This window comes from Selaginella moellendorffii, unplaced genomic scaffold (assembly GCF_000143415.4).
Source record: "Selaginella moellendorffii unplaced genomic scaffold, v1.0 SELMOscaffold_7, whole genome shotgun sequence".
Classification (NCBI taxonomy): domain Eukaryota; kingdom Viridiplantae; phylum Streptophyta; class Lycopodiopsida; order Selaginellales; family Selaginellaceae; genus Selaginella; species Selaginella moellendorffii.
In genome coordinates, this window is record NW_003314268.1 from 1,785,773 (window position 1) to 1,802,392 (window position 16,620).

Below are 16,620 nucleotides of genomic sequence, written 5' to 3' on the forward strand. Positions count from 1 at the left end.
TTAGGAGCCCCCATTTTGTGGATCGATATAGGTAGATAGGCGCCACGGCCCGATCCGAGGGCTCGCTGGATGCGCATCGGACGGCGTCGCGCCCTACGTGCTTGGCAAACGCCTCGCCCTGCCTAGATCCGCCCAGGGTTAGAAGAATCATTGTTTAGGGTTTTGTTTGCGGGGCATCGCTCGCTAGGATGAACGTGGCGCCAGTGTCGTCAAATGGCTACGGTCAGCTGGATGCACAGATCGCGCAGCTGATGCAGTGCAAGCCGCTGGTAGAACACGAGGTAAAATTTCCTTCCCTCTCGGGCAAAACCCCTTTGCGCATTTTCTTGTCCGAATGTGTGACCTAAGCTCCAGCATTTCTTGCACTTCCAGTCTTTTAGGTCTCTGAAAACACTGTTTTTTTGCAGGTGCAGGCCCTCTGTGAGAAGGCCAAAGAAATTTTGATGGAAGAGAACAATGTGCAGGTAAGCTGAGCTGCTTTGGTGGTCTCACTTGTTTCACAAAAATGTTGAGCAGCCAGTCAAATGTCCTGTCACAATTTGTGGAGACATACACGGCCAGTTCCACGACCTCGCAGAGCTCTTTAGAATCGGTGGCAAGGTGAGTGTGTATATGTTTTCCTTCTACACCCTCGGAGTCGTTGTGTGCGTTTCAAGTCCTGAGTTTTCCACCTTACTGACCAGGTTTGATCTTTAATCTCTGTCTTTGTAGTGTCCAGATACAAACTACTTGTTTATGGGCGATTATGTGGATCGTGGGTACTACTCCGTCGAGACTGCAACTGTGAGTTCTCCTCTTGTCATTTACATTCAAGCTGACTCGGTTCTTCGTTCTGCTATGCAGCTTTTGGTCGCGTTGAAGGTCCGGTATCCAGACCGAATCACCATTTTACGAGGGAATCACGAAAGTCGGCAGGTTGGTACGACAGTTATTTAAGCTAGCCTTGGACATTGACTGTTATGTTCTTGCCATGCGACACAGATTACGCAAGTTTACGGTTTTTATGACGAGTGCCTGCGAAAGTAAGTGTTGGATCATTCATGTATCATGTATATGCGGTCGTTTCTCATGTTCTTTGTTTTTTTTTTTTTTTTTTTTTTTTTTTTGTCAGGTATGGGAATGCGAATGTTTGGAAGATCTTCACAGATCTTTTTGACTACTTTCCTTTGACGGCATTGGTATGTGAAAGCGTCGACGCTCACGGTTTAAACTTTCTGCTTCTCTACGTGACAGGTAGAGTCGGAAATCTTTTGTTTGCACGGAGGGCTTTCCCCTTCGATAGATACACTAGATCACGTGAGGCAGCTTGACCGGGTTCAAGAAGTTCCCCATGAAGGCCCGATGTGCGACTTACTATGGTCGGACCCGGATGACCGTTGCGGCTGGGGAATTTCTCCTCGTGGCGCGGGATATACTTTTGGACATGTAAGCCGGGGTTTTGCTATTGTGTGGTGTGTGCCTGAAGGTGCATTGTCATTGCAGGATATCTCAGAACAATTCAACCATACTAACAACTTAAAATTGGTTGCAAGGGCCCATCAACTAGTGATGGAAGGTTACAACTGGGGTCATGTAAGTCGTTTATGGATTGATGATTGGGATGACAATTGCTACTGTCGTTGTCAACTTTTGCAGGAGCACAAAGTAGTCACTATTTTCAGTGCGCCAAATTATTGCTATCGTTGCGGTAAGTTTCTAAGAAGTGTTTTAGGCCGTGTTGAGTTTTTGGTCTTGGCACAGGAAATATGGCGTCGATTTTGGAAGTAGATGACAACATGGGCCATACATTTATTCAGGTAGGTATAGTTGTCGATCTTTCTTCTTTGTTCTGAGCTTGTGTATCTTACAGTTTGAGCCTGCTCCAAGGCGGGGTGAACCAGACGTGACGAGAAGAACGCCAGACTATTTCTTGTAACTGGAGCTCTAAGATTCACCTTAGAATTCTTTTTGCTGAGAGGCCCAGCGATTCCCGACACCTCGACAGCGGCCGCGGCGTGCAGCTCAAAAACAAGACCACGGGAAGTTTTAAGTGCCTCGATACACCTAGTGTGCTCAAAGAATAGATAAGCCCCCCTCCATATCTGCCGGCTTCCATTCGTTCTTCTCTTGCTATCTGTAATACTAAGTAGTCTTGGTTGAGATTTTTTTGCTCAGGTGACTGCTGGAACATGGACTTATCACTGTGGTGATACGATTGTCATTCAAAGAAAGCTGCGTTAAAAGTGTGCGTGTGTTTGTGTGTGTCGTATTATGTCCCGTGTGACTGGAGTTTCCCAAGGAAGGGACCTCAGCATTGAATTCGGGAGGAACAAACAGAAGGAATGGAAGCCTATCTGAACAAAAAAAAAGGAAAGCGTTTCAATGCTTCACCTGGAGACGAGCTCCACAGCTTGGGCAGACGGGATCTTGTCTGGGCAGCATGAAGTACGTCAAACAGCGGTGGCAGCCAAGCGCAACCATGACATTTTCATGCCCCCTGCCGCCTCGTCTTTGTGCTTGCGATGACGAGGCCTCGTTCTGGTGGTCTTGCTCTTCGTCTTCCGAGGAAGGGTGGTATGGTTGAGGGGGAAAGACGGCAGAGGCGGACGACGAGGAAGAGAAGGATGGTGCTGCCCCTGCTGCTGGCCGCGCTGAAGATGTGTGGCTGCGACTAACAACGCCGTGCTCTTGCTCTTGCTCCTGCTGCTGGAAGCTGCGAACTTGCCTGAGAGCTCGGATTTTATCATCGGCGAGGCGAGCCACCTCTCTGGGGTCCCTGCAAGTCCGCTTGCAAGTGCTCCAGTCGATGTAGTAGACTTCCCCTGTCTGGATGGATGCAAGGAGCGCAATGTGTGAGAGGGGACAGAAATTGGAGGAGCAGAGGACTTACATTGATGTCGAGGAATTGCTCCCAGCCGTAAGGAAGAGCCTGCTGCTGGGGTTGAAGATCGACGTGCACCCGTGACCTGTCGTCGTCGTCTTCGTCATCGCCGCCCCATCTCGTCCTTTTCGGCGATGGCGATTGATCGTCACCCGCTGCTGGCTGCTGCTCTTCCTGCCGCTGCTGCTGCTGCTGGAAATCATCCCCGGTGGAGGAGGCAGAGAGGAGGCCAAGCTGGGCTTCAACCACTTGCAGAGCACCTTGGGGCCATGATCGCGCGGGATGATCTTTCTTGCTACTGCCGCCGCTAATACTGCTGCTACTCACTCGATTCTTAGCGTGCTTGCTGCTGCTGCCGCCGCCGCCACCATCACTGCTACTGCTGCTGCTGCTGTTGCTGTGGCTGGACGACTGGTGCTTCTTCTTGGAGAGCACCTGAGAGTGAGGATTGACAAGGATCCGCCCGCCTCCCATGCTATGAAAGAATCAGAAACCGTACCGGACGGCTACCACTGCTCTTGTTCCCGGTGTTGTCAAGAGGTTGAAAAGAGGCCCCCTCCATGTCCTGCTCCTCCATAGCACTTCCATTTAGGTTGCAAGAGAAGAAGCAACAAGGACGACCCTCTTTTCTAGCATGCAACCATTCCTTTCCTCTCAATTTATAAAAACAGAAAAAAGTGCTGGATGATGTAATGATGGAGCGCATTAGGGTAACTGTCAGCCACACTGCATTTCTCTTGATAAATTTTTAAACTGCCCCTTGCTTGCTCGCTTGCTTCCACTCAAGGCATTGATTTTAGCTTTTAGGCTTGCCAGCAGTCACTAAAACTACTGGTAGTGCTAAACTTTGGTTTTGTGAGTCCTGGACAGCTGAACAACTACAACCTATATCTTATTGTGCTGGTCAACAACTAGCAAGTATATTACTATTAAGTAGGAAGTGATGATCGTATAAACAAGGCCAGGGATTTGGACCTCCGTTGGGATAGTGTAGCAAGAGAATCGGCACCGCTGCCAAGCAGCCCGATACAAAAATCTCTCCTCAATCATGTTTGCATTTGTAACCATTCTTCCTTGAAGGAGAGGATATTCTTTCTTCTTGTCTTTTAGAATGGGAGAGAGAGATGGATGGATGGATGCTGGATTGAGCCATTCAATTGGCAACGTCCTTTCTAAGATGCAGCAGGCAGCTCTCTCCGTCCGGGCGGCGGCCCGTGAGTAATGCGACGAATTCCAGCGTACGAATCGTCCTGGCTCTTCCAGAAAGCGCGACAGTTTGCAAACTAACAAATATCCCGCTTGCTTTAACGCGCGATCAGGAACAAAGGAGCAAACAACCCAAAGCCTAGGAGAGGTGTGCGGCCCCAAGTTGGACTGCGACGCTGACCATGCGCAGGATTTGAATCAGGGAGGGATATGTGCGCACACATACAACACAGTAGCATTTACTCCTCGTAAATGCGAAGGGCATGGGGCGCAGCACTGCGGCCGAAGAGCTGAGCTCTCTTTGCTTGCCAGCCAGTGATAAATATATATACGAGGGAAAGGTAGCGAGCACGGTGGCAGTGGAAGGTTTTCTTTCTAACTAGTCTCGCGGTGCCCAAGCATAACACCTTTGCTACCCTTCTAAGCTACATACTTAGTGTCGCTTTCCAGCGCGTGCAAGGCATCGGAGACGGCGTCCTCACTCCTCGGCTCGCGGACGAGCCCGTCCCAAAAGCCCCGCGGGGGTGGGGGCAGAGATGCTCATTTGGAGGCAGCCATACCATTCACCAAGGAGAGCACAGCGCGCACAAACACAGAGATACAACGGAACCCGCAGACAGACACACACACACACACAGAAAGAGAGAGAGGGGGTGGACTTTAAAAATTTGAAAAGGCAGGAATATTCCGAGTGCCAGTAACGTCTTCCTTCACAAATCAGAAACACCACACCAGAAGATTGTAATTATATCTATAATACAAACAATTACAAAGCCATCCGGGTGACCCCGGAGAGTTTGTCGTTGGAATCCATGGCTCGCGAGCTCACTCGTCCGCAAAATACATGAGCAGCACGTAGAGCAGCTGCGTGGCTGCCACCACAATCGCAAACGCCTCGAGCGCTTTCTGCTCACAAAGACAAAAGTAAAACGGATGATAACGGGTCCCCGCTGCATTGCTCTTACCAGTCTGTCAGAGTAGATGTAGCCCACATGAACCTGCTTGCAAGCGACGCTGCAAAACAGAAATCCCGCTCGGCTCGGCTCAAAAATCAAATGGCAGTTCCATCTTTCTTACCCGAAGGCGAGGAGCGTGAGAAGGAGGGCAATGACCGCCGCCGATCCTGCGCCGCCGTGGCTCTCGCTCCGCCGGTGCTTGAGATGGAAGAGACCCACCAGGACGGACGCGATGCCCACCACTCCAGCGATCAAAGAGAAGCGGATGAGGTCGGAAGTGGCTTGGTTCCCTGCGCATGCCCACGTTTTGCATTCTTTCAAAGCCTGGTTTTCAAGCGATTGCGAGTTTCTTACCTCCCGCCAAATGCCCATCCAGCTGCTCGTCCAATGCCCAGCTCGCCAGCCCCAGCAGGATGATGTAGAGGACCAAGTTCACCCCCAGGAGCGGCGCCGCGAGGCCTCTGTGCTTGGCGTAAGAAGCCATCCTCTCTCACTCTTGTCTCGCTCTCTCTCTCCCCCGTGACTCTATATTGACAAGTAAAGGATCTCTCTCTCTCTCTCTCTCTCTCTCTCTCTCCCGGTGACCCAATTGACAAGGAAAGGATAAAGAGAAAAGCAGAGAGAGCTGCCGGCCAGCCGGAGATGGTTCCCAAGGAAAGGTGGGGAGCATTTATATACGGCTTTCTCCGCCAATGGGAAGAGAACTCATGGGTACCGGATCGACCGCCACGCGTCACGGAGAGGATCAAAGAGTTGCACTGCAGCTCCCAGATTGTTCAAGAATGTTTTGCTGGCCCTCCTAGCTAGAAGTTACTGTGGTTGTGTTGCTTTTCAGCTGGCAAATCTAACTTAGCTGCTACTTACCTAGCACAAATTTCTCCATTTACTTAACCTGCGTTGACTCGGAGGAGAGCGAGGAGAATCGAACCGCGGTCGCAAAAGTGTCGGAGCACTCGCGCTTTGACTAGGTGTCGTGCTTGTGTGCGGAGGTGAGAGAGAGACTGATTAGGGTTGTGGGGCAGACGAGGCGCAGGGCGGAGCATCCAGAGAATGGCTAGGAGGTGCTGATTCCATCCCTGTGGCGCTGTTGGATCCGCGAATTGCAGGTACCTTGTTGTGCGTGTTCACATAGCAACATGTCGAGCAGCCTGGGCAATCCCTCCAAATCCAAGGATTCCGCCAGAGTTGCCCAAAGAAACGGGGACAAGAGATGCAGCGGCGAGCGGCATTCGCCATCCCCTTGCTCGGGGGACAAGGAGGTGAGGTACGAGTTTGACACCAAGATTCCCAAGGGTCATCGAACAGACAGAGAGAAGAAGCGAGTCAAGAGGTTTGCTCCAGGGGCTGAAAAGGACAATGCGCAAGTTTCTGCTGCTGACACGCCAAGAAGCGACACGTCCAAGCATTTGAAAAGGTTGCGAACAAGCAGAGCTAGTCGATGCCAGAGGAGAGACGAGGAGGTTGACGCAAAGCCTCCCCAGCTAGATAAGGTGGCCATGAACGACGACCAACAGGATCATCTGCCCGTGGCTAATCCGGTAGACGCGGACAAGACTGAAGGGGAAGGCCGTGAGACACAAGCTGGGAAGCAGGAGGCTGACGAGCGAGAGGAAGGCAAGTTACAAGACAAGGTAGCGCTTGCTTCCCAAGACAACACTGCCACCGAAGATGTTGTCAATCAAGAGGCCGTGCAAGCTATGGCGGAGAGCTTGGGAAATCACGACGCCGGTGCTGATGCTCCTCAAGAGGAGGGAGTGCCCGACGAACGCCAAGCGATGGTGGTGCCTGAAGACAATGTGCCAGTTGTTCCCGAGGACTCAAAGCTGCCACAGGCGGAACCTGACACGTCGTTGTCGCTGGGATTGTCCAACTCGCATCGTGCACTCAACAGGAACAAGAGCTTCCAGTCTATGTCCCAAGCAGAAACCTTTTCTCATGGCGTTACCACTTCGCTATCGCTCTCCTGTTCTCACCCGTTTACTCACAACCCCAGCTGCTCGCTCACGCACAATTCACACGACTATCAGGAGTTCTCCAGTGCAAGCCAGCCCGTGCGTCCGGAAGCCTCCTCGTATTCAGCTGGTCTAGGCAGCAGAAAGATGGAGTTTGGGGACTACGCTCGTCACCACCCCTTCAAGGGAAAAGCGGTGTCGGAAAGTAACCATTTTCCTCACCATTCTCGTCCCAAAGGCAGCATGCACAGGAAACAGGTGAAGTCCAGCGGCCTTTCCCAGAGTGTGGGATCCTGGGAACGGTCGTTTGAGCGGGACAGGGCGTCGGCGACTTTGCGAGTCACTGTTCGTGAGGTGGTTGCTGATCCGGTTCTAGTGGTAGCGGAAAAGATGCGAAACTTACCCCGAGATGTGCTGGACGGGCTAAAGGCGTCGGCGAAGGACCTGGTGGAAAGCAGTGACCGGAGAGAAGAGTTTTTACAGCTGCAAAGAATTCTACAAACCAGGAATGACTTGTCGTCGGACGCTCTTCACAAGTCACACCGTACTCAGGTTGAGATCTTGGTTGCTGTTAAGACGGGAAACCCAGCGTTCCTCCTGCAAGACAACCAGCTAAAACTTCTCGTCGAGGTCTTGCTCCACTCTCGATGCCGTAATGTCCAGTGCCTCAGCCAGCTTCCTGTCGACAACTGTGAGTGCAAGATATGCACCCAAAAGAACGGGTTTTGCAACGCGTGCATGTGCGTCGTGTGCTCGAAGTTCGACACGGCGCACAGCACTTGCAGCTGGGTGGGCTGTGACTACTGTATTCACTGGTGCCATACCGACTGCGGGCTGAGAAAGATGTACATTAAGCCGGGGACGACACCAGGGACTTCAGAGATGCAGTTCCACTGCATCGCATGCGGCCACACGTCCGAACTTTTTGGATTTGTGAAAGAGGTTTTTGCCTCTTGTGCCAAGTCGTGGAACCGAGGAGTACTCGTCAAGGAGCTGGATTGTGCGAGGCGAATGTTTCAGGGCAGCGAAGATTTGAGAGGGAGACAACTGTGCCGAAGAGCCGGCCAGATGATAGCCAAACTTGAGAGCAACAACCTAGACGTAGCGGAGGCCTGCAATGCCATGCTTAGATTCTTTGAAGGTACGTATTTTGTCTATTTTACTTTCTATTTCTTAGAGCTGATTTTCCAGATAGTAAAAACGTCTCCCTCCTGGAAGATGACGAGCACGCGACAGCAGGTGCTGCTCGTATTGATCCAAACACAGTATTGGAGAGAGCGACTTTGGCACTTCAGACATATGACCGCGTGTTGGAGGAGAAGCGTACAGATGCTGCTGAAATGCAATACGAAAGAGCCAGGAAGAAAGCCGAGATAGAAGAGCTGGAGAGCATTGTCCGTATCAAACAAGCAGAGGCGAAAATGTTTCAAGCGCGTGCGGATGAAGCTTCCCGCGAGGCCGAAGGATTGCAGCGTATTGTTCTGGCTAAATGCGTCAAGGTGGAACAAGAGTACGTGGGCAAGAAATCCAAGCTACAACTGCTCGAAGCAGAGGAGAAACGGAAGCGGAAGTTCGAGGACCTGCAGTTTCTGGAGAAAGGTTCGTCAAACTTCGACATTGTGCGCAAGTTGATGGGTGATCTGCAAGACCTGCTGGGAAACATGGAAGCTGCCAAACAGCTGCAAGCAGAGGAGGTTTCTGGAATTGAAGCGTACTTGGAGAGATATTTGCAGTCCAGGTAAAAATCAGCGTGACGAAAAGCTTTTGTGAGCGTGGCCAACGGTTTCGTGCTTGTGGGGCAGGGTGGCATAGACCTGGCATGGCGTTTGTGTACTATCTAAGAGGGCCTACGTTGCGGAGCTGTAAAAGAGCGAGCGCATCACGGACTTGTTGAAATTTTTACCAGACAGACAGACTGAGTGATTCTTGTGATGGTTGCGTAGTCAGATTCGTGTCTCTGTTGATAGCTCTATCTAGCCATACAGGGAGAGTCGTCTCGCCCCTACCTAGAATTCCTAGGATTCAAGGTCAGGTGCACTGCTCTGCTTTTGAAGCGGTCCAATCTCTTCCGTGGAAAAATCCGACAATGCTGAGGTTAGGTGCAAGTCATTGTTCTTGTACAGGAGCTGCTGGATTAATGCCCTTGTTAGCGCAGACACAGCAAGTCTTACGAGCTCCAAGGTGAAGCAGTAAACGACTGTTACTTGTCTGGATGCTGGTGACGCATATATTCTTAAGACAAGAACAGCTAGAGCGAAGCGAGTGTATCTCATATGACGGACTGAGTAGGCATAGGATTTACCACGAAGAACATGTGCAGGTTGGAAGCAGCGGGAGAGGCAGAGGTTCCCAACTGCTGTCTCAGAGCTACAACAGAGCTATTCTACGAGCTGCAAAGTTGAGTGTTCGCTTTCGTTGCACTGTTACTCGATACAAGACGTGGCATGGCAATCTGTATCTTTCCACTATGCCTCCGAGAGACGACAGGTATCTCTAGCTAGTCTGCTGTATAGCTGCAGGAGCTTGCTCACAGCTGGTACTTGAGAATCAAGGCATCCACTTTTGGAAACCAGAGTCGCCTAAGATTCCGGTTCAGCTCTAGACGACATCGACTTCCGAAACATGCATTCCACTTTAACTTGTGTGACTCATCTATCTACCTTTATTGGCAGCTTTATAGTTTGTACAAGAGGAATCTAGGTAGCTATAGTCCTCCATCTTTTTCAAACATGCTTACATTGGACGCCTGGGGACCGGGCATGCTCTCAAAGGCTTGGCCATCTCAGCGGAGAGCTTGAGGACTTCCTGTAGCTCCACGGGATGGTCGGTGCAGGCCAGCCACTCGAACTTCTGCAGCAGCCGGGCAACCCACAGGTGCACAGTGGCGAGGCCAAGTGCTCGTCCGGGACAAACACGCCGCCCAGAACCGAATGGCGCTAGGCGGAGATCGCTCCCTTTGACATCCATGTCGGCTCCGCCGGCTCCGGCCATGAACCTCTCGGGCAAGAAGCGGTGGGGCTGAGTCCAGATGGTGGAGTCATGCGTTATGGCCCACATGTTCACCATGGCGTTGGTACCTTTGGGAACATGATGGCCGCCGGCGATGGTGGTGTCTTGCGTACAGAGGCGAGACCACGACAACAGGGGGCCTGGGGGGTGAAGCCTCAGCGTCTCCTTGACCACTGCTTGCAAGTAAGTCAACCTGTGAACATGGTCGTCCCTTACGTCCTCGGCGCCAAGAGTAGCATCCAATTCAAGGTGGAGCTTGCGCTGGATGTCTGGATGCACAACGAGCTCGGCTAGCACCCATTCGGTCAGGATGGCAGTGGTGTCCGTCCCCCTGAAGATCATCTCCTGCATCAACAGCGTGCAAAAAAGGAAGTCAACGGCATGGCCACCTTGATGACAAACAGAACTGTTTGCATTGTAGGCTTAGATCGCTCGCTCACTTACCCACAACACCGCAACAATGTCGTCGTCCTGGAGCTCGTCTTCCCCTTGAAGAGCGAGTAGAACATCCACAAAGTCGTCGCTCCGCATTCCCGCGTTGCCCGTGGCTGCTGCCAGCCTGTGCTGCCTGATGATGCCGCCGACAAACGCCGACACTCGAGCAGCGAGAACTCGGGAGCGCCGCTGAATGGCCTGCGCGTCCAGGTGCTTGAGCAACGGGATGTGATCCGCCCAATTCACGGCCCCGAGAAGGTCAAAGCCTTCGCGAACCATGCTGACCAGCTCCTCCTCTTGTTCTTTGTTGGACGACCGCCACCCAAACACGCTCCTCATCATCGTCCTCACCGACGTTTGCTGCAGGATGCAGCGGAGAGGCAGCGGATCCTGCTGCCCCTGCCGGCGGATCGCCCCCAGCATCGCCTCGCTCTCCTGGAGCCGTATGTGCTCCTGCGCCGCCATTCGCCTGGGCGAGAAGAGGCTGTGCGCGGCAATCCTTCGCAGCCGCCTCCAGTGTTCGCCCTGCGGCGCGAATCCGATGGCCCTCCCAAACATGAGCTCCTGAGCCGACTGCTTGATAGGCCGATCGCCAAAGCAGGGACTGCTCAGTATCTCTCGCGCCGCCTCGGGCTTGCTGGCCACCACCAGCCTGGTGCTCCCCAGCTGCAAGGCCATGAGCCCCGCGCTGGGATTCAAGGCTGCAGCCAGCTCCGCCAGCCATCTGTGTGGCTGCCCCGCGGCACGGCCGAATTCCACCAGGTTGCCCACCACGGGCATTCCTGCCGGCCCCGGAATGGTGCTGCTCCATGATCTCTTGCAGCCAGGGAGCCTGTTGCACCACACCTTGGCTGACAAGGCCAGCAAGCAGAGCAGGAGGATCGTCAGCAATAGCATCCGTGACGATCTTACCATGCCGGCAGCGAGCTGGAGCATGACATGAAACAAATCTTGATTGCGCTCTCGGCTCGCCAGCACTTGCAACAGCGGCAGCACTTGGAGCCAGATCCCATGACCGCACTCCATTGATCTAGATCACCAGTCACTAATTCTTTTCTGCTCTCGGCCGAGACTAGCTACAAGCATATACTCGCTCGATCACAAAGACCCGGCTCAAGCCTTGGCTGGTATTTATAATCGCAGGATAACGGCGTCTGGATTGATCACTATAACATGGCAGTCAAGTGATCATGTAGCTTTGCTTGCACAAAGGATAGATTATATGGCACAGCGCAGGGAAAAGTATGCGTTCATCCTGGGAAAAGTGGTGTTTTGGAAACTCCCACTTAAAATCTATCTCCGAGGCTCCTGGGCTTCCACGTTAAACCCTGTGGCAATGGATCACGTTTCAAGAGTTCCGTCAACCTCCCTTTTGTTGGTCACGGTCAAGTTTTTCAATGCGTTGGCCAACTTGACAACACTCCTGCCAAGATCGCCAAAGGATCCGCCTTGTTTGTTTAGGCGCTGCCGCTCTTGTCCGTCATGGCTTGCAACCCCCAGTTGGCGTGTCCATTCAAGCCATGGATCCAGGCTGAGTGACGCCCGTCTCCAAACCAAATTTTCTATCCTGGCCGGGAATTGAAAACTCTCTGACATGCTGCTTTCCAAGATTGGGCAATCATTGACAGGAATATATTGGAGCACTCCAATCCAATCGGGTTGCTGGAGGGAGATGACTTCTCTCCAATCACAACCTTGGCATGTGTTGTTGGGTGTGGTGCCCCACAGAAAAACAACCAAACTCCAGAGCTCAAGGCGGCGTGCAGCGGGAAATCCACCTCTTTCGACCATGCTGCACAGTGCTATTATGCTACGCTTATTTGCACCTCAATCGCAATCACGCCACACTTGCTCGATCGCTCATGCTTGCTCCTCCCGAGGCTGGGTAACATGACAAGCAAGGAGGAAAGAAAAAAGAAATGAAACCGCTGACTTGGTCTACGACGGGCCTTGGTTGACTGGTCAGCACGGCTTTAGGGCTCTAAGGAGCATGTTCAAGGGGCGAATGCCGTTGGCCGATGCAAGCGAGGTGACCCAATCAAGGTGGTGGAATTCTGAAATTTCCATGACTGCAGGTGCTGGGCTAGCAATCAGGGAGCCTGGCAGTCGGGCTGCTCAACAGGCCCAACAAGTGAATGAGACCTAAAGCATACCGGATCCGTGTATGGACGCCTCGATCCTCAAACTGAAACCCTCTGTGAAAGCTCTCATCCACTGTTTTCCCCATGGTAAGTGTACTGAAACTCACAAACCATGATCGTTACGCTGGATCCGAGGGGTGGGGTCCATATAAGTCGAACTGGAAGTCCTTGGAGTGTCCGGTCCCCGGGATGGCTTCTTGTAGTCAAAGCGTACCTTGGTTGCTCAGTTCAGGAGCTTACCGGTATGAATATTTTCGATCTGGTTGCCGTTTTTGAGCTCATACTCTTATTGTTCCTGCGGCCAAAAAGTGACCTGGCCATTATATTTTCACATGATGCTGATTATCAACCGCCAAACCAATAGCGTTTGAAAGTGAAACTGGACCATGACAACCATGATTCGACTGGCCTGGCAAGTAAGGAAATCCTTCTGCAACAATGCACTGAAACTCATTGGCGAACTGTAGCGTCTCTCCATAAAGAAGATATTCGACATGCTTTTTTCTGGACTTGACAACCTGATCGAAGAAAGTTAGAAAGCTCAGAAGCCTGCTTTGATTCAGTACCTTCCCCTCAAAGCTCTTTTCCCAGCGGTCCTGAAGGAAACGATTATGTACGCGAATAACCTTCAGAACACGAACACCAATGACACCAAACGGAGAATAGTCAAGCAGGGAGAATCTCGAGGTGACTAAATTGTCACAGTTTTTGAACCAGACATCCTTCGGATTCCGATTTTCATACGAATGTTGCCACCTAAGGAAACAGAGCGGTGTTACTTGCCGAAATTATGTGCCACTCCCACATGAACCAGACACAGAAGCACAAACCTGTGTCGAGTTCCACTTCAGCCAATGTATTACCCGATCAACAACAGCCTTTTCCTTCGCCTTCACGATATGCATATCCTCTCTTAGGGTGTCCAGCCTGCCCATCATATCTGGTTTTCGAGAGTCGTAACCATGGACTTCATCTGTAGCCACCGATCCTACCTTTTGGACTGCTCAATCCCCACAAACGATGAGAAAGTTCAAGCCTGCAGAGATTAACTAGGATAAAGCTGAAAAGAATGCACTTCTCAACTTTATCCCCTTCTTGCATTCTATTATAATGCCGATTACCAGCAGTGCAAATCTAAGCACAAAGAACAATGTTCTTAATGAAGAGAAAGAAGAAGACGTCATTCCTGTGAAGGGTAAAAGTCCACAAGATGCCAATTCACCCACTGTCACAGCTGCTTATATGCCCTAGCCTAAGAGAAGTCTTACCTTGTCCTCGCTGCTCCTCCACTCCCATGCTTTCACCCTATAAGAAAACTTACATTTAGTTAAAGGAATGGAAAATGCTAAAAATTTAAAATTATTTTAACAGCTGGTATGAAGAAAATTTTAATGCATTTAAATTACTCCTAATAACTCTTAATTAAAAGAGGTCGGTGTCTAAAAGTGCATTTTAGGACCTATATTAGGAACTACTCTGACATCCTGGAATGACGGCTTTAAGGTACTTCTGTTTGATTTAATCAATTTGACAAAGCTTTTGCCCGCAGTGGGATCCTTCGCTCCGTGCATTCAGATTATTGAAGGTCTGTCCTGATGAGTATTTTTCTTTGCCCTTTTTTGGATTAATGTTTTTCTCGTCAACCCAGCTTCTCGCGGATGACTTTACGTTTCATGTGTTTGACCGGTCTTTTATCACTTTTGATGAGCTACTCCGACACAGTAAGTCAATTGGATGAATGCCAGCTTTTTATTTGTGTTTTTGAAGCAGGCACTACAAATGCTGAAATTGCCACAACCGTCCTTCGTTTTCTCCTGCATGCATGTTCGGTTGTTTACTATGACTTAACATCTGCGGCTTTTGATGTGCTAAATGGGTTCTGCGAGAAGCTTGCATATCGCTTCTCGAATCAGGTTCGGATTTACTAGTGGTATGAGCTTAACACTTAGTGACTTGTGCACAGCAACTATGGAGAGCTTACACGTTGTCTCTGATGGTGGGTTTGTGAACACACTTAACTGTTTTTCGCTTACATGTGTGATGTAGGCCCTTGCTGCCCGTCTTCCCGGTGCCTCGGAAAGGCTAGCTAATCTTCGAAACCTAAATTCTGGGATGCAGCTGGCGGAAACTGGTAAGGGACTTTCCAATCATTAGCACTCAGCACTTCTGCTTCAGTCACCTGCAGGTCAAGCATGTTTCGAGGTCTACCTGCGGAGTGCAGTCAGCTTGTTCACAGTGGTTTGGCCTTCCAAGGTACGCGTTTCTGTTTATGCAGACCACTAGCGTTACTAATCACATACATACAATTTTCAGTGTCTGTGGATGTTGAGAAGTTGGACAAGTCAATCAAACTTAGGGATGTTATAGAACTCGCGAATGGCCCAATCAACATGTTCTTTATGCCGCACACTTCCCGGTGCGTTGAATACCTGGACAGGAGTCTTCGTCTCATTTGCGAAGCGCTAAAGAGATGTGAACGTACAAGCTTCGACCACGCCCTCTTCGGCGTAAGTTTTTTCTTTTTTGGTCCTTTCCCTCTCTTTTCTTAAGGAAAAACTGTGATAAACAGAGGCTTGTGGTCGTGTTCGGTCTAGAAGATCGCATCATTCCAGTGGCATTGTCGTCTTTAGCTCGGACATTGTTCATCGAGGTTGGTATTTAAGAGAATGATATATGACAGGATATGAATCGTTGTTTGCTTGTGCAGCTTCTAAAGGATCTCTCCTTCAGTGGCGTCATAGATGTCTTCGGAAGGCTCATCCCGCAAATGGAGACATCTGCAAAGGTACGTGTTGCGCTCGTTTTCGACTGCAGGCTTATGTACGTGTATTTTGCAGCTTTGTCTTCTACTGACTCTCTTTCGGGAATTTATACGTCTAAAATGGCCAGGCACAGCAAATGATGTAGATCCTGCAGCATTCAAGGAACTCCGGGGTCTCCTCAACTGGATGTTCACTTCCGGGGCTCTTCAGTTTAATCCAACTGATAGTGAGGAAGACGATAAGAATCGTCCAAGAGGTTTTTTGGAGCAGCTGGAAACGGTGAGGATTTATATTTTGCTGTGAAACTATTTCGTGTCTAACTCGAGGAATCTCAGGTAGAAGTCGGTGTGAATGTCTACCTGCTTATTGTGTGGCTGGAAGTGAAGGGTGGGACTGATTATTGCAGCTTGCTTGCCACTAGTGAGCAAGTACGCAACTCATGGTTGAAACCTTTGCTGGAGCAAGAAGTCGAGATCACAGAACCGCTCTTTAACAATTACCTTACGGTGGCACGATCGGTAATAGAGTATGCTTTGCTCGTAAACAGCGACCCTCAGATCGTCATAGAGGAAGGCCTCCTACCCTGCTAATGATTCTGTGCACTCACGGAAGAAACAGAGGTGATAAATAAATATTTATTTATCACCGGAAAATATTTGCTGTTTATATATCAGGCTCATTTGTTGATTCGGACTCTCTGTGATGCTTGCAGAAACTATTCAGCTTGTTATGGCATCCAAAAAAAAAAAAAGCGTTTAGCTCCAATCTCCACCTAAACTTGCGCTGAAGTAAGTTCCTGCACGAGGCCACGACATTAAAACTGTGGAACTTTGGAACTTTCTAAGAGGGCTTAGAAAGCAGCCTTTAAGTAGACCCCTGTCCCGCTTACAAGTTAATGTAGAAACATAGAACAGACACTCCATTAATGTTGGAGATGCTCGCAGGTGCCCCCAAAACGTGGTCATGATATGGGATCCCATCCGAGACGTGATATACGTCTCCATTCCCAGAAACCAAGTGATGTCAATATGCCAATATCAAGATCATTGTCTACCAACAGAGTTGGGAGAATACGTTCTTGTTCCCAATAGCATCCTTTTGAGTTGGGAAGGGCGAGACTGATTTTCGAAAATGCGTACTCGTAAGCACCTGTTATACGATTTTAAAGACAGCTAATCAGAACACCTGATAGAACACCTGAGGCCGAGTTGAAAAACACGACGTACGAAGATGTATCTAGCCACTCACTGCTCAATCGCAGGGACCAGAAAAATATTTTATGATCGCTCCAATTTTCCT

The 16,620-nt window shown here is 50.3% G+C and overlaps 6 protein-coding genes across 8 annotated transcripts; 3 read left to right on the forward strand and 3 right to left on the reverse strand.

The window, feature by feature from the left end:
- Positions 1-3: 3 nt before the first annotated feature.
- On the forward strand, positions 4-2,139 carry LOC9633673 (serine/threonine-protein phosphatase PP2A-2 catalytic subunit). Of its 3 annotated transcripts, XM_002966200.2 has the most exons (12): positions 4-281; positions 408-464; positions 517-600; positions 712-783; positions 844-915; positions 982-1,022; positions 1,112-1,178; positions 1,234-1,425; positions 1,483-1,572; positions 1,636-1,687; positions 1,741-1,796; positions 1,850-2,139. In XM_002966200.2, the coding sequence occupies exons 1-12, from the start codon at positions 189-191 to the stop codon at positions 1,913-1,915; spliced, it is 942 nt and encodes a 313-aa protein (XP_002966246.1). In that variant the 5' UTR covers positions 4-188; the 3' UTR covers positions 1,916-2,139. The 3 variants fall into 3 exon arrangements, with proteins under 3 accessions (XP_002966246.1, XP_024526807.1, XP_024526808.1); XM_024671039.1 differs by having other exon boundaries at positions 1,483-1,687; XM_024671040.1 differs by having other exon boundaries at positions 26-281; positions 712-915.
- LOC9652369 lies at positions 1,861-3,548 on the reverse strand. Its single transcript, XM_024671041.1, has 2 exons — positions 2,870-3,548; positions 1,861-2,805 (listed from the first exon to the last, which is right to left on the reverse strand). The coding sequence occupies exons 1-2, from the start codon at positions 3,332-3,334 to the stop codon at positions 2,359-2,361; spliced, it is 912 nt and encodes a 303-aa protein (XP_024526809.1). The 5' UTR covers positions 3,335-3,548; the 3' UTR covers positions 1,861-2,358.
- Positions 3,549-4,783: 1,235 nt separating this feature from the next.
- LOC9633674 (membrane protein PM19L) lies at positions 4,784-5,740 on the reverse strand. Its single transcript, XM_002966551.2, has 4 exons — positions 5,377-5,740; positions 5,144-5,312; positions 5,032-5,080; positions 4,784-4,972 (listed from the first exon to the last, which is right to left on the reverse strand). Exons 1-4 carry the CDS (start codon positions 5,504-5,506, stop codon positions 4,892-4,894), a joined length of 429 nt encoding a protein of 142 aa, XP_002966597.1. The 5' UTR covers positions 5,507-5,740; the 3' UTR covers positions 4,784-4,891.
- A 230-nt stretch (positions 5,741-5,970) lies between these two features.
- LOC9633675 (OBERON-like protein) lies at positions 5,971-9,187 on the forward strand. Its single transcript, XM_024671304.1, has 3 exons — positions 5,971-8,115; positions 8,166-8,712; positions 8,777-9,187. The coding sequence occupies exons 1-3, from the start codon at positions 6,159-6,161 to the stop codon at positions 8,784-8,786; spliced, it is 2,514 nt and encodes an 837-aa protein (XP_024527072.1). The 5' UTR covers positions 5,971-6,158; the 3' UTR covers positions 8,787-9,187.
- Positions 9,188-9,601: 414 nt separating this feature from the next.
- LOC9652370 (cytochrome P450 78A4) lies at positions 9,602-11,640 on the reverse strand. The gene is made up of 2 exons (XM_002966552.3): positions 10,428-11,640; positions 9,602-10,328 (listed from the first exon to the last, which is right to left on the reverse strand). Exons 1-2 carry the CDS (start codon positions 11,442-11,444, stop codon positions 9,708-9,710), a joined length of 1,638 nt encoding a protein of 545 aa, XP_002966598.2. The 5' UTR covers positions 11,445-11,640; the 3' UTR covers positions 9,602-9,707.
- A 2,399-nt stretch (positions 11,641-14,039) lies between these two features.
- On the forward strand, positions 14,040-16,008 carry LOC9633677. Its single transcript, XM_024671308.1, has 12 exons — positions 14,040-14,062; positions 14,109-14,144; positions 14,208-14,280; positions 14,330-14,472; positions 14,523-14,555; positions 14,606-14,690; positions 14,735-14,812; positions 14,873-15,066; positions 15,129-15,209; positions 15,267-15,344; positions 15,397-15,600; positions 15,657-16,008. The coding sequence occupies exons 5-12, from the start codon at positions 14,553-14,555 to the stop codon at positions 15,909-15,911; spliced, it is 978 nt and encodes a 325-aa protein (XP_024527076.1). The 5' UTR covers positions 14,040-14,062; positions 14,109-14,144; positions 14,208-14,280; positions 14,330-14,472; positions 14,523-14,552; the 3' UTR covers positions 15,912-16,008.
- Positions 16,009-16,620: the final 612 nt, after the last annotated feature.

Bases quoted from the DNA above. Each gene is read 5' to 3' on its own strand.
- LOC9633675 (XM_024671304.1), top strand. From the start codon at position 6,159: ATGTCGAGCAGCCTGGGCAATCCCTCCAAATCCAAGGATTCCGCCAGA. The intron at 8,116-8,165 runs GTACGTATTTTG...CTGATTTTCCAG, and splicing joins CATGCTTAGATTCTTTGAAG to ATAGTAAAAACGTCTCCCTC.
- LOC9633673 (XM_024671039.1), top strand. From the start codon at position 189: ATGAACGTGGCGCCAGTGTCGTCAAATGGCTACGGTCAGCTGGATGCA. The intron at 601-711 runs GTGAGTGTGTAT...CTGTCTTTGTAG, and splicing joins TCTTTAGAATCGGTGGCAAG to TGTCCAGATACAAACTACTT. The intron at 784-843 runs GTGAGTTCTCCT...TCTGCTATGCAG, and splicing joins ACTCCGTCGAGACTGCAACT to CTTTTGGTCGCGTTGAAGGT.
- LOC9652369 (XM_024671041.1), bottom strand. From the start codon at position 3,334: ATGGGAGGCGGGCGGATCCTTGTCAATCCTCACTCTCAGGTGCTCTCC. The intron at 2,806-2,869 runs GTAAGTCCTCTG...GCATCCATCCAG, and splicing joins AGCAATTCCTCGACATCAAT to ACAGGGGAAGTCTACTACAT.
- LOC9633677 (XM_024671308.1), top strand. The intron at 14,813-14,872 runs GTACGCGTTTCT...TACAATTTTCAG, and splicing joins CAGTGGTTTGGCCTTCCAAG to TGTCTGTGGATGTTGAGAAG. The intron at 15,601-15,656 runs GTGAGGATTTAT...GAGGAATCTCAG, and splicing joins TTTTGGAGCAGCTGGAAACG to GTAGAAGTCGGTGTGAATGT.
- LOC9633674 (XM_002966551.2), bottom strand. From the start codon at position 5,506: ATGGCTTCTTACGCCAAGCACAGAGGCCTCGCGGCGCCGCTCCTGGGG. The intron at 5,313-5,376 runs GTAAGAAACTCG...GGGCATGCGCAG, and splicing joins GGATGGGCATTTGGCGGGAG to GGAACCAAGCCACTTCCGAC. The intron at 5,081-5,143 runs GTAAGAAAGATG...TCTGTTTTGCAG, and splicing joins CTCACGCTCCTCGCCTTCGG to CGTCGCTTGCAAGCAGGTTC.
- LOC9652370 (XM_002966552.3), bottom strand. From the start codon at position 11,444: ATGGAGTGCGGTCATGGGATCTGGCTCCAAGTGCTGCCGCTGTTGCAA. The intron at 10,329-10,427 runs GTAAGTGAGCGA...CTGTTGATGCAG, and splicing joins ACATTGTTGCGGTGTTGTGG to GAGATGATCTTCAGGGGGAC.